This window comes from Larus michahellis, chromosome 2 (genome assembly GCF_964199755.1).
Source record: "Larus michahellis chromosome 2, bLarMic1.1, whole genome shotgun sequence".
Lineage (NCBI taxonomy): Eukaryota > Metazoa > Chordata > Aves > Charadriiformes > Laridae > Larus > Larus michahellis.
Genome location: NC_133897.1, coordinates 89,182,859 through 89,197,538, shown reverse-complemented (window position 1 = coordinate 89,197,538; position 14,680 = coordinate 89,182,859). Strand labels below are relative to the sequence as shown.

At 38.2% G+C, this 14,680-nt stretch overlaps 1 protein-coding gene across 2 annotated transcripts in view; it reads left to right on the top strand.

Annotated features, from left to right (window-relative positions):
* Window positions 1–14,680, top strand: part of TRIO (trio Rho guanine nucleotide exchange factor) — a 259,570-nt gene that overhangs the window by 161,828 nt on the left and 83,062 nt on the right. For both annotated transcript variants that reach the window (XR_012585654.1, XM_074576181.1), the window contains exons 21-30: window positions 55–177; window positions 2,081–2,275; window positions 2,387–2,502; window positions 3,053–3,119; window positions 3,896–4,005; window positions 5,070–5,139; window positions 5,609–5,698; window positions 7,611–7,703; window positions 9,906–10,017; window positions 12,078–12,268. Coding sequence is in view for 1 of the 2 variants with exons in the window: in XM_074576181.1 (XP_074432282.1) it covers window positions 55–177; window positions 2,081–2,275; window positions 2,387–2,502; window positions 3,053–3,119; window positions 3,896–4,005; window positions 5,070–5,139; window positions 5,609–5,698; window positions 7,611–7,703; window positions 9,906–10,017; window positions 12,078–12,268 (1,167 nt within the window). In the remaining variant the exon portion in view is untranslated. The remainder of the gene's footprint in view (window positions 1–54; window positions 178–2,080; window positions 2,276–2,386; window positions 2,503–3,052; window positions 3,120–3,895; window positions 4,006–5,069; window positions 5,140–5,608; window positions 5,699–7,610; window positions 7,704–9,905; window positions 10,018–12,077; window positions 12,269–14,680) is intronic.

Below are 14,680 nucleotides of genomic sequence, written 5' to 3'. Positions count from 1 at the left end.
GGCAAAAATATGTTGCCTTCTCTCTTACTTTTCCTTCATTATTGCTTTATTTAGGCTCTGGAATGGATTCATGACAATGGAGAGTTTTATTTGTCCACACATACTTCCACTGGCTCCAGTATCCAGCACACTCAAGAACTGTTAAAAGAACATGAAGAATTTCAGATCACAGCAAAGGTAAAATAAATAAATGAAATTATGTAAGATATAAAAATGAAACAAAACAACCCAAATTCCCCCCTCCTCCCCCCAAAACCACCCAAGAATGTGTCCATAAAGATTTGTTTACTTGCAGTGGCTTTCTCTGTATTTCTGCTGGGAACAGAATAAACCAAAAGATAATCAGAAGATAATCACTGTTATGGGAGCTCCATCAGCACTATGTGCAGTTGATTTCCTGTGACAGAATTGTAATGAGATAGCTTAAAAATGTTTTTAAAAAAAACAAGCCTACAAACCTTGCAGGGCCTTTTATTTCCACTTTTATATTCTCGTGTCTATGGATTACTGCATGTTCATTTAGGATATAAAATACAAGGCATATTGTTATTCAGTTGCAATTTATTTAGAAGATAGTAGAAAAAATAAAGGTTTACTTGTTAGGTTACTCATTTTATTAAAGGATTCTGTGATTCTGCTGTAATTTTTTAAGCCATGGTAGCATTATGTTATTTTACATCACTGGAGGCCTATACAGACCTGCAGATGTCACTTGTGAGGCTTAAAAGATTTCACATGTGAAAGACAGGCAAGCAGTGCGTGACTGAAGTACCTGAGCGTATGTAGCCTTGTCTGTCTCTGGGTTTTGTTTTGTCACCTATTCAAACTGTCACCTGTTTCCACCTCTCGGCTCTCCAATCTTCCTAGAGAAATAATAGAGCCCAAGAAAGTAATGAAGTGTTCATTTGTCTGAAGGACCACCTCAGAAGAGAAGAGATGTGGAAATAGAGCTTGTCATGGCAAGGGAGAAAAGAGAATCTAGAGAGAACAAAGATCACTTTTGCCTTTCAAACCTGCATTTTCTTCCTTCTGAGTTTTGCTCCAGCCTTTGTTCTGCTGGATCCCTTCCAGCACGCAGAGCACCACTGCCCCCCTTGTTTCCTCTGTCAGTCAGCAGATGACGTGGGTGCCCCTTTGGAAAGGATGTTGTTAATGCCACTCCCTTGGTGTTTCGCTACCTGTTGGGAGGATGTATTAGCCCTTGCTAATTCTACAGTGAAAAGAAATGCTCGGATGAGGAACCATTAGGAAAGAAAAAGAACAAAAATTAAAAAAAAAAAAAAAGGACAAGCACTATTTTCCAACCGACATAAGAGTCCAGTTTGTATTGACTGTTTTGCTTTAACTCCCTGTTACCAAGGGCACTGACAGTACACTTTACTCTGACGTGGTATCGGAGAGAGAAAGGTGGAGGTATAAACTCATCCATTGTGGATGGTTTATGATTTACATGAAAGTAAGTGCATAGTCTTAGGGAGCTTGTTAATTGGGAAAAGCATGTAGTTACAGATTTGGTGGTGGCTACTTGTTCTCTTAGTTTCTCTCAAACAACTGTGTGACAACAAAACATAATATAAAAAAAGTCTACAGAATATAGTCTTAATCCGTTAAAGTGTCAAGTGTGTAACAAGACTTCTTATCTCAGCATTTCAGTGATGTCTAAAGGAGGAGATTCTTGAGACTGTAGGCCAGGTCCAATACCAGTGCTTCAGTGGTAATGAACAAAATATCCACTCTGGCATCAAACCCCCTTTGTATTGATGCAAGGAGAATCCCCATGCTCTGAAAAGCTTGCCTAGCAGAATTTAATCTCTGGGTGAGATACGGAGCACGTTTTTGAAAGAAAAATAAATTACCTGCTTCTAGTCGTGTAATAATAAAACCCAAAGGAACCTATATTCATCTTATGCTATTTTTATTAAGGAAAAGGTATCTGTTTAAAGGAGTTCTGGGAGGAGAGAGGAGGAAGCTAGCTCCTTTGATGGCTTCGCCTCCTGCACTTCAGTAGCAGGTTAAGCAAAATGACCCCCTTCATGATAGGTAGAGCTAGTAACTGTTTGATATTTTCCTGTTTTCATAGCAAACCAAAGAGAGGGTGAAGTTGTTGATACAGCTGGCTGATGGCTTTTGTGAAAAAGGGCATGCTCATGCAACAGAGATTAAAAAATGTGTTACAGCAGTGGATAAGAGGTACAGAGACTTTTCCCTGCGCATGGAGAAATACAGGACCTCTTTAGAGAAAGCTCTGGGAATTTCCTCCGATTCCAATAAATCGGTAAGAGAAATTTGAGTGTGATGACAGACAAACAAGCTTTGCTTGCATTTGATGTAGCTATCGTTTTCTCCCGTCTCCTTCCTTAATCAATTCTTCCTTTCTTTAATAAAGAGCAAAAGCTTGCAGCTGGATATAATCCCAGCCAGTGTCCCTGGGTCAGAGGTGAAACTGCGCGATGCTGCTCATGAGCTTAACGAAGAAAAACGAAAGTCTGCCCGGAGGAAAGAGTAATATGTTTATTTATTTTTAATGAATGAGAAATAATAAATCAATCCTGATAATGAAACAACTGTCATGGCTTGCCTGGCAGCTTAGTAATTGGATAAATGGTAAAAAAAGAGTGATATTACTCAATAGCTCCTATTGCCTTTTATTCACATGCTTGTTCTCACTTATAGTTCTAGCATATCAGAATCTTAAACTTTCAAAACTATGTTAGACTTCTTTTAAGATGCTTTTTTTTATTGTAGAAATAATGTGAAATAAATGTGTAAGGGAAGGAGGGAGGACAACAGTTAAATGACTGTAGCAAGTGAAAAACATTTAAGAAAAAAATTCCATCTCCTTCCCCATTTCTTTTTGTGCTGGTTAGTAATGGAGGGATGTTACCTCTTATGCTTCCTTCAGCTGTTGTCTCTTCACATTTCAGTTCTCAGATTTTTCTTGCAGCAGTGGAAAAAGCAAAAGCTGATGAGGAGAAAGATATATTCTGGTTATTATGCATTCATAATGATCTAACAGACTAAGATTTGATTATTCTTTCTGTTGTCACCTAAGGTTCATTATGGCTGAGCTAATTCAGACAGAAAAGGCTTACGTAAGAGACCTCCGGGAATGCATGGATGTAAGTTTTCTTTTTTTTCACTAATCTTTGAAAACAGGATTCAATCCATTGCTTTCTGTTTCTTTTTTGGTTTTAACAGCCAAGCGTGATTGGTTTGCAGTCATAGGACCAAATTAAGTATCTTTTCTGCTACTAAGAAGAATCTTAGAATTACGTCTGATAACAACCAATTCGGAATTCATCCTATATGTTTTGCTTTTGTCAGTACTGAGTTTCAGCATTTGCTTCTTTCCCAATTCATAAACGTGGGTTTTTTTGTTTTAGAGAGGGGAGGGAAAAAGGAGGGGTTTACTTTATTTGCTTGGCTAGCAATAGAGAAGAGCTTGTGTTAATTCTCTTATTATCTGTATCACATGTTCTGCTACTAGCTGACTTTTTGAATAGAAATTCAGAGAGATTCCATGGAAAAGTGCCCAGTAATTGTTAACGCTGAAGCAAGTGATGTTCCGTGTTAGCTGTTGCACAGAGCATGAACTTCTAGACTACAGGCATGACCTTGACGAGGAATATCCTGAAGCATTAGAGGTTGTCAAGAACACTATGCATTTTAAATGGTGAAGTCTCAGGGACTATGTCAAACTGTCAGTTTTAGAACTTGGATTTTACTGTCAAAATCACAAGGTACATTTGACACAACAGGTACCGTCACAATTGGAGATGATGATGCTGCGTGATCTTTCCCTGATTTCTCTCCAGGAATGCATGCTTACAGATACCTGGGTGCTTCTGTTTAGGGTTTACCGTGACTTTTCATGCATCTTTTTTGTTCTGGGCAGACATATCTGTGGGAAATGACAAGCGGAGTCGAGGAGATCCCACCTGGTATTGTAAACAAAGAACACATTATCTTTGGAAACATGCAGGAAATCTATGAGTTCCACAATAAGTGAGTGACTTATCTTCCATTTCCATATTACTGCTAAATCCAAATGATGACCTGAGGGATTTCCTAATGAAAATATTGTGCATGTGAATAATGGATGCTTGTCCATAAAAAATCTAAAGGATTTCTTCTTGCATTGTTAAATTGTTTCAGTTGTTGCTGTTTGCAGCCAGGGAGGTACACCAACAGAAACTGACTTTTTAAGTCTTGCATGTCTTTCAGCTTCTAAGAAATTAATTGGATACATTAAAATTTTGCTGTAGGTTTTTCCAGTTGTTCTAAAGAGATGGAAACCACTGAACTCAACAGAACACAGATACAGCCCAAACATCAATTTAAGAATCTGTCATTCCTTCAGAACCCTCATTCTTGATTTCCAAGCGTGACTGCTAGTGGGAAAGAGTAGGGCTCCCTGCTCTTTCTTGGCTCTTCGAAGCTTCTGTGGGGATGCCCCACCATTGTTACATTTACTTGAATATGGAGCACAAAAGAGACTTGTCCACTATGTTTCTTCTGAGTGGAATGGCTCCTAGGCAGATCTGTGTACAGAAGTCTTGCTCTGAAGCTTCCCTCTTTGTTAATTCATTAGTGTTTGTGTTGGGTTATGATTCTTTTAAGTAATAAAATATACCTAGCATATTCCAGAACCTGATTTTACAGTCCTTTGTATGCTTTGTGTTAACTTGAGCATGCAAAAAGCAAGTCACCTCCTCTTTCTCTTGAGATTAATACTAAACTTTTCTTGAAACTGAAACAGTAGCAAACCTTCTTGATGGAGAACAGCAGCAGTTATTAAACTTCTGTGTACTCCTGTGTGTTAACTGCATGTCTGCTGGATCAATTTCTGATCATCACATCAGAATTTATATTGAATTACATTTTATATTAGTTCTGTTATTACACATTTTTATCTGTTGCTGTTATCTTTATTTCTTTAACTCATGCTATTGGTATGAATTACAGCAAGTTTTCTATCCACCTTTATTCACAGACAATAGATCAATATCTGCTGCTCTAATGAAAACATTTCATGTGCCTTGTACTTTTTGTTTCCTTTCTACCTACAGTATATTCCTCAAGGAGCTGGAAAAATACGAACAGTTACCAGAAGATGTTGGACACTGCTTTGTTACTTGGGTAATGAAGTCAGACTTATGTTTAGAAGTAACAAGGGAGATAAGCATGAAGGGATAGATTCTTCCTCTCAGGTCCCTTTTTAATTTGTAAAAGTACCTCTTCCTTCAAATTTGAGTAAAAATATGTGTGTCTTTAACTGGGGAAAACAAATCAAGGCACTACTGTCAGATGCCAAAGTTTAGCTGCTCCTGAAGTTTATGCAAGTTGCCTAAACCTGCACTGAGGTTTGGTTTGGTATCTTTGTCTTAGCTAGGAATAATCTACTTTTGCATATATTGGTATTGTTTTCAGTCTTACTTGCCTGATGTATTTTCTTATGCTGCCAGTTTGAATGGGAAAATAATTAAAATAATTACGTATAGTTAAATTGCTTGAGAGAGAAGACACGCCCTCTGATAGCTGTGTAAAAACTTTGAGGCAGAAGTGATGCACTCTGATAACCTGTGTAAATTTGCATTTTGTTCTGCAGGCAGACAAATTCCAAATGTATGTTACTTACTGTAAAAATAAGCCAGATTCTACCCAGCTGATATTAGAACACGCAGGAGCATACTTCGATGTAAGTACTTTGTGTCCGTCTTAAAAGTATGCCTTGGCAGCTTGAATCACGTACTTGCAGTTATGCTGAGTGCCTAATTTCTTAAGAAAATGCAAGTTTCCTGGTACTAACACTGCAATTTAGCGTCAGCTTAAGAAAATCAATCCTCTGTCTCATGTGGTTAACTTATATCCCTCAGCTGGTCTCCTAAAGCTGTCAAATCAGATGTAAAAAGTCACTGTCACATACCAGAGATGTTCAGAACTGGAAGCAGGTTCTGGCAGCAATAACTGAGGCATGAATCTTCAGCTCTCACAAGCACATTCTGCAAATCTTAGCATTTTGATGTCCTTTGTTTACGCTGTATGTAATAAAGATGGAAATCTTTGTGAAATTTTTGAAGCACCTTTAAATTGTAATTGTATGTAGTGGTAATTCAGTTGAGTGCCATTGTTCAGAGCTGCTAAGCCGACCACCTTGCTTACTCAATCCCAAGGTTGTTTGGTCTATCTGTAATATTCCACTTAAGAAAGGAAGAAAATGTAGGAGCTGTTAGAAGTTTTAGGGAGGAGTTTTGGCTACACGGAATGAGTTTTGGTTGAATTGTATTTACAGATTATTTGATTAGAGTGCTCTCTACCCGTTTTTGTTTCTTCCTCTGCTGTGATGAGCCACTAGCTGTGTAGTGACACTAGAAATTTTTTTTAGAATTGTTTGTAGAAGTAGAGGGAAGGAAATCATAAAAAAAAAAAAAAATAAAAATCCCTGAAGGTCTTGGGGTTAATTTCAAAAATCTGTCACTGAGGAGATGGGTATTCTAAACATTGCAAGGTAAAGCCTTTCTTTGAAGCCTCTGTTACATTTTCAGTGTTTGAAGAAGAGCAGGTAAGTTACAGAAAATCAGGCAGATAGGACCAAAAAAATTCAAAGAAAAATTTAGTAAACACTCTTCTTAAAAATAACAAAGGGCTCTGATAAGACTGTATTAGAAACAAGTTCTTGCCACCACCTCCAAAGGAGCAGCCTTTGATCCCTTTGTTTTACTGGTGTATCCAGAGCTCTCATCCCCTTCTAAAGTGGATTAGAAGCACGAAGACCTAATTCTGTGCACAGGTAACTTCAGGAGCTTCCATTGATGCTGCCACTGGACCATGTGGAAATGTCATGCGTTTCCCATCTCAGGAACTTCTGATACTGTAATCGTGGTTAGAAAACACATCGTTGCAGTGCGTAACTTGCTGTTTGAAATTGTGTGGTTAAAATACTTCCGATACTGTGATAAATGGCAAACACTGGCCGTGAAGTTCAACCATGATCAGTACTTGAAATCTGTAATTATCCCATATAATTAATTATCATCTAATTCTATTTTCCTCCTTTAGCTTTGTGGAGGTCATTCTTTTTCTAAGTGGCTGTTATCTAAGTGTTTGTTAACCGCTTTCCTTTAGTTAGAAAATGTTACTTCGTGCTCCCCCTTGTGGGGGAAATGCTTTCTGTGACTATTAGCAGAACTACCAGGTGATGCTAAGAAACCTCCACCTCAGCCTTCCTGTGATAGTCCTGGCTGTTCCCTGAAATTTGTTTCCTTTTCTCTTTTGCGAATAACAAAAGAAATACAGATTTTTATATTATTATTTTTTAAAGGCATTGCTGCGTGTTCAGTATCCCTAATCGTTACTGTTTGTATTTAGGTTTGTTGAAAAACTTCACAGGTACCCGTGGAGGTAATAATCTTTTGTTTGTACAAAGCGAGCAGGCAGATGCACAACGTAACTATCTTCTGTGGCTGGAATATCTTGTCATCCTGTCTCTTTTTATTTCTCCTTGCTAAAATAGACTCTGTAGTTAATGTATATTGTGGCATAGCCCTCAAAGCAGTCTGTATCTGAGTGTTGGTGCGCATAGTCCTCAAATGTTTGCTTTTTTCATATAGGAGATACAGCAACGACATGGACTGGCCAACTCTATCTCCTCTTACCTTATCAAACCTGTCCAAAGGATAACAAAATACCAGCTTCTTTTAAAGGTTGGTATTAATTCAAAGTTCTTCATCTGGTTCTGCTGTTCTTAAGAAAGCAAAGCTCTTGCTGAAATCAGGAGGGCTGTTTTGCTCTGCACTCTGAGACCACAACATCTTGGGCGGCTGTCAAATGTTGCTGTGATGTTTTTTAGGAGCCCACTGAAAATGAAAGAAGGTATAAATAAGCAACTTTTTGTCCAGATTCCTCTAAATCAAAGAAGATATGTTTCTACTAATGTTTACTTAAAAAATATAATTTGCATTTCCAGAGTGAAAACATAATTCTTGGCCATATAGACAGGCACATTTTTGTAATAGTTTCTGCAGCAATTTTTTGCAAGCCATTAGCTATGTTTATGGCATTAAGTACTGTAAAATATGTAAATCTTTATAAATTTTTATTTATATAGTTAAAATTTATATCTATAAAATATATGAATATATATGCGTGTATATACACACAGACACACACACAGAGGGTACCTGTAGAGCTGTTACACAAACAGTTGTTACTTGTAATGTTGCCTAGAAATGTTAAGTAAACAGTAGGTGTTAAAGTAAACTAAACTTTTTGGAAACCTGTAGTTAGAGCTTTCACGCAGTGGACAGATGTCTTGCTGACTGAGCAGCACTGTTCTTGAGCTGTGCTGGGTCTATTAGATGGCATCGTTTTTTTTGTAATAGCTGTCTACAAAAGCACTGTAACTGATCTGTGTCTCCCTTTTTCACTTGAGAACTGCCATGGATTGTTTTTAAAATTTCTGAAAAACATTGCAGGCTATTTCAGGTCAAGTTGGATGGAAACAAGTCTGTCATTTTTTAACTGAAACATATTATCTCTTCTCCCCTTGCAAAAAGGTGCAAGTAGACTAAGTTATAACTTACAGAAATACTCTAGGCTGTGCTGTTTCAGAAATTTTGGGGTATTGAGTCCAACAATATTTTTTTTTTTTTTTTCAATCCAAATAGCCTTAGCCACTACATCATTGAAGATAGATCTGTTTCACCAGTATTTGCAGAGCCAGATGGCTTTGCTGTGTATTAAAATGGATTTATTTGGTGGTTGCTGGGTTTTCTTTTTCTTTTTTCCTTTTTTTTTTTTCCTATCAGAAGAGAGACATAAAACATGTGAGGATGGAGAGCGCAACACTTCAATGATAGCTGGAACGTTTTAGAGTTCTAGAAATTCTGCTTATTTTTCCAAATTGTATTGAAGCTGCTCATTTTCTGTGCCTCCTGGAGGATATTTAGTTACAGTCACTTTTCTGTGCAGTTGTTGTGCAAAATTTAAGTGTGGTGATGTGGTGTTTTGCTGTGATAGTAGTATTGGCAATTAAATAAAAATAGCGTAATCACGATAACAGTAGGAAAAGGGAATTAGAAAGGAAAAGGGAATTTAACCTGAGGGAACAAATTAAGTGGGCCTTTTGAATAATAGAAGGAACATAATATGCCTTTTTGCTTACGTAAGCTGCCTTTTATCTTGTTACTGTTCAAATGCTGAAAGGATGTGATGAAATTTGAATATCAGCTCAGCCGCTGTTATATCTGTGGGATGTTGAATGGGCAGGGAACTGCATCGCCCTAAATTCCACTACAATGCTTCAGCATATTCCATTCTCTAACTTCTGCCCATTAGTTAATGCTTGTTTGTATTCAAAAGTTTTGTCTGTAGGATGCTTTTAACTGTGTGAACACAGAATAGAGTAATTCATGGAATACTTAAAATGAAAAAACGTAAATCCTCTTATCAGCAGTAGTACAGAGCAGGTCTTTGATGCAGTGGAGCAGACTGACATGGGGGGGAGGCACGGGGGGGAATCCTTTTGTGCTGTCCTGCTTTCCACCATCTTCATGACTTGGCAGCTGCGTTGTTCTGGGCCTCCATGTAGCGCTGCATCTGATAGCTGTGTCTGTGCTTATCAGAAAAAATGTTCTCCTTAATGAAACTTTTAAAGATTTCTTACTAAGCAGATGATCTTGTTTAAATTAAGGGTGGTTAACTGAAAGCGTGGGCTGCTCCTTGAAGGAACAGATCATGATAAATACAAAGTATGCCATCATGTCATTGGCAGAGTAAGTTAAAGTTCAAAAAGATTTTCCATGCCAAAAATGATTCTCTGGTTGTTAGAAGTACTATTTGGTTGTCTGTCATCTTAGCGTAGAAATACATGATAGAGAGTACTCATGTCTGCTCGTCTGTTACAGGAGCTGCTCACGTGCTGTGAAGAAGGTAAAGGTGAGATTAAGGATGGCCTGGAGGTGATGCTTAGCGTGCCAAAGCGAGCCAATGATGCCATGCACCTCAGCATGCTGGAAGGTAGGATTCGAACTGGCTTTCCAGTTCAGTTGTATGCTGTAGACTAACTTTGTTTAATAACTTTACGTATTACTATAAGTTGAGAAAAATATGAACATTTTCTTATCTCTAGGTTTGTATTTTATACATCTTTTATTTGGAGGTATATAAAATGCAAACTTATGTAGGAAAATTAATTGTGACAGACATCTGTACAGTTTTGTTAATTTTTTTAATGTTCTTTCATCTTGATCTATAGCTCTGCCACTGTAGATTTGAAAAATATGCAGGCTAACAAAGTTTTCCACTACTCTCCTAAAATGTAATAGGTAAATGGTCAGATATCATAGCTTCGGCTACATTTTCCAGCCAATATCCTTGGTTTGTTTATATGAGGCACATAAGTGTATTAGAAGTGATTTTGCTGATTTATGTATCAAATAATTGCTCCAAGAAGTTTGTCGTTTTCACATCTGTTTGTTGCCTGTTTCGTAATAGACTTCTGGTTGAAATGAAATGTATCTTCTGGCAGTAAAATGTCAGCATAAGCCAATTTAGCCTGAGCCTTAGCCAGAACAACATAATCGTGTCCATGGCAGACAGTGGAGGTTGGATGTAATTGCTTCTATGTGCTTAGAACAACTTTCTGCCAAAATCTGTTTTATAATTGGCACTTTATCATGTATGATGTTGCCATCGTATGTTTAGTAATAAAAGTGTTTTTCTTTGGCATTTGAATTTTTTGAGATAAAAGCAGAGCTGCCTTACTGTGGAGTTGCTGAATAAAGACTTATAGGTGGTTTTAGTCAATATTCCTTTTCACCTTCTCTGCCTTCTAGTAGTAAATGGAGCTTGTCAAGGAACTTCCAATATCGTGCAAGTTACTATAAAACTCATCTTGGTTTGACATGTTATTCTTTATCATGTGAATGCTCAAAATCACCTCTCTTCCCTGATTTTAAACAATAACGCTGTTGGTCAGTTTGCAGGATTGGTTCCAAATGCTTTGTTCGGGAGATGGTATTAGTATAAATGTTGACCAGCTTTGGTAATAATCTCTTAACACTGGAAGTGGACATAAGTCAGTTTTATAACAAATCATCCGCATATTGTTGAGTCATCCCGTGTTAGACCAATATAGCGAGTGAGCACATTTCCTCTTTATGTCTCTGGAAGGTTTTGAATGAACACCCTGATGCAGCTTGCCTCTGTTGCTCTCCATACTGTTGCCCTATTTAGAACAGTGAGAACTGTTGTTTTCTCAAGAAGGGTGTTACTTTTCTCTTCAGAGAATATTGGCAAGCAGTATCTATTTAAAATGCAGTTTAATACCACTCAGAAGAGGATGGTAGACTAATTTTTGTTATGCTGCAACTCTAAAGCTGTGTATTAAACTAGGAACAGAACACTGTACCCCTACAATGGAAGTAAAATTGTTGATATGCTCAATCTTCATCTTTACGTTACGTCTCAAGATAAATAATCCAGATGCTATTTCTTTATTGCGGATCAATGCTGGAGTGACTCATTGGCAGGCTGATCGCATGGCAACAGCTCCAAGCTGCCATCTTTTTCATCCCCTATTGGAATGTGTTCGTGTGCTCATTGCATACACGGTAGGGAAGGTGTACCACCAGAAAAGGTGGCATTTGGGAGCTTGCCAATGTCAGAACAACCTGATGCGCTCTCTGTGCCCTTGCAAGTTGCTTACTTTCTACAGTGACAGAAAGCTTATAAGAGAAATCATTTTCATCAAAGAAGAGGTACCAGAAGCTGACATAGGCTTATCTGTCACTTGTTGGTGAAATACTACCAGAAGAGTTGATAAACTTAACAGTTGGATCTGTAAATTTAGACATAGACTTGAGCCACAGTTACACTTAGTATATTGCAATGATGTTAAAATCAGTCTTGTTTTTAGTATTGCTTCCTTGGAATCCCATGTTTTACAAGCTGTATTTGGGGGGGGGGGGTGGGGTGGGGGTGGGAATCAGAATGCTTAATTAACAGAAGCTGTGCTTTTTAATTTCCTCGTATTATCAACTTTTTATGGTGAACTTTTCCTCTCACTGGGTTTTTAGGCTTTGATGAAAATATAGAATCTCAGGGAGAGCTCATCCTTCAAGAATCCTTCCAAGTGTGGGATCCAAAAACTCTAATTCGAAAGGGAAGAGAGAGGCACCTTTTCCTTTTTGAGATGTCCTTGGTTTTCAGTAAAGAAGTAAAGGACTCCAGTGGAAGGAGCAAGTACATTTACAAGAGTAAACTGTTTGTAAGTATGGAAGAACAAGTGATCGTATTTAGAAAACTGTCTAGATTAGACTGTGACTAAGCTCAGATGATTTAAATGGGCATGAAGAACTTGAATAACTATTATAGTTACACTGAAAGAACAGCCTTGGAATATGTAGACTGACTCTTATAAACTTGCTGCCTTGTCGTGCATTTGAGGAGAAAGAGTAGGCTGAAAGCAACTATCGAAGGCTATGTGTCAATCTTGGTGTGTTAGGACAAAGGAAAATCAAGATTGGGCTGGACTGATTGTCTCGTAATTGTGTGTGTGATTACTGGTTCTCTAAGGCTTGTTTATATAAAGCAGAAGGATGGAAGGAGTTGACAAGCTGCCTTCATCTTGCTTGTTTACTGTTGCTGTTGTAGTAATATTCCTGTTAAAGATTCATTTTGGTGTATATTCTACACATACTAATCTGGAAAGGCAAGAATTCCTTGTTATGGAAAAGTTCATTCCAGAATGTCTACTGAGACTAGTAGTCTTACAATAATGTTTTGTAAATAAAATGATAGCTCTTATGGTCTACTAAAAGGAAGTAAAGATGGAAATGTTTTTCTTCCCATTTAAAAAACAAATTAAAAAAAAAATCTGCTCTTTTCTTCCCTCACCTGTAGCATGTACGCTTTACAAAACATGTCCCCAGAACTCATATCCTTACCTTTCTGTCTCACTGGATGACTTGGGTGAGAGCAGTATTCACACTCCATAAATTTAGGTAGCCTAGTGAGAAGACAGTCTCCCATAGCCTGCTCTGCATCTGTCGGAGGCGAGATTAGCTTTTCTACCAGACAGTTTAGAACAAGTACTTGAAACTACTGCTCAGAATCACACTCTAAAAGACATTACTCTTCTGTTGATCATACTGGGATATATGACTGCATCTAGATGGTATAAATACTGAGTCTTTTCTCCCTGCTTCAGCTCCTTTGCCTTCATTCTTTCCCCCTTCCCACCTCTGCATCCAAACTGGTAAAGCAGGTTGGTTCAAAAAACCCTCTTTTTTTCTGCATCTTACTTTGCATATTCTGTCACTTCATTTCCAACACTTGCTTTCCTTCCTGATATAAGGTAATTAGCAGGTAACACAGCTGCAGCTGTTTTGTTGATCATGCCTTTCCTTGGTGCTTTCAAGAACTTGAAATACAAAAAACTTCTGGTTTACTGGAGGGTAACATCAGCTGCCAAGGCATTACATGGGAGGGGAGACAGAACTGAAAAATCGGTCCCATACGCCTGTCATGTCAGTTCCTCTGGCAGGAATTTAGTAATAGCCTTGGGTCCTAGAGAAGCTGCTGGAAATCTTGAAGATGCTCATTGTGCCTCATTTTTAAAATACAAGCATTCTTTTTGTCTTCGTGTGTTCTATTTGGCAAAATATCCCGCAGTGCAGCTTAACTATTATAGCAATTCATATAGCTTGATCTTTAGAAAAGGCATTCATACAGATGTTGAAAGCATGTGTTTTGATTTGAGCTAAAGATCTTTTTTGCACGTTATCCTGTCTCCTACCTCTGGAAGGTGGTTTTATAAAAGTAAGGTCCTTCTCTTTACTTTGGGCATGAAGACCATCATGCTTTCCCCAGCACAGGATACTCAACAGCATGACTTGTATTAGTGGAAGAATGTGGTAATAAACACCTATGTCCTGGCCAGAGATAGAGTGTCCGAAAGCAAGTGCTGAAGGAGGGCCATGGGAGCAAGGCAAGCAGGTGTTACTTTGCCAGGACACTCTCCCAGTCACCAGTAACTGGCAGTTCAGGGGCTTCCTCACCTGAATGTGGTTTCTGTGCACCCAATAACCTGCAACGCATTTCTCTTCCATGAGCTTGTCCTTGGACCTCACACAGACTTTTAGCCTTTACAGCATCCTTTGGCAAAGAACTGTATTGCTCGACTACGTATTGGGCACAGGCCAACCTCCCTGTGTTGGGTTTTGAACCTGCCTCCATCCCACTAGTTTCACTTGACGCCTACTGGTATTGAGAGGGACAGTGAACAATGTATGTCTGCTCTGCCACTCCTTACTGTACAGACCTCCACTGCATTGTCCCTCAGTTGTCCTTTGCAAAGTTAATAATATTCACAAGTGTACCAAGGCTTCTAAATTTACTAGGCTTTAAAAAATAAACATTAAAGGTTGTACTATCTTGCCCATTCAGTCTTTATATTGGGCAGTGCGGTAGGGTAAGTTTTCTTTGAATTACATAATGTAATGTTGGATTAAGGATCTAACAAGCTTTCTAACACATGTGGGAGTTGCTGATGAGTCAAGTTTAAAACGCATCACAGGCTTTTATGTATTTCGGTGAAGAAGAGTCCATTTTCCTAAAAAGAGATGACAAAGCTGAAGGGGTGGATATGTTGGGTTGGGTTTTTTTTTTCCCTAAAAAA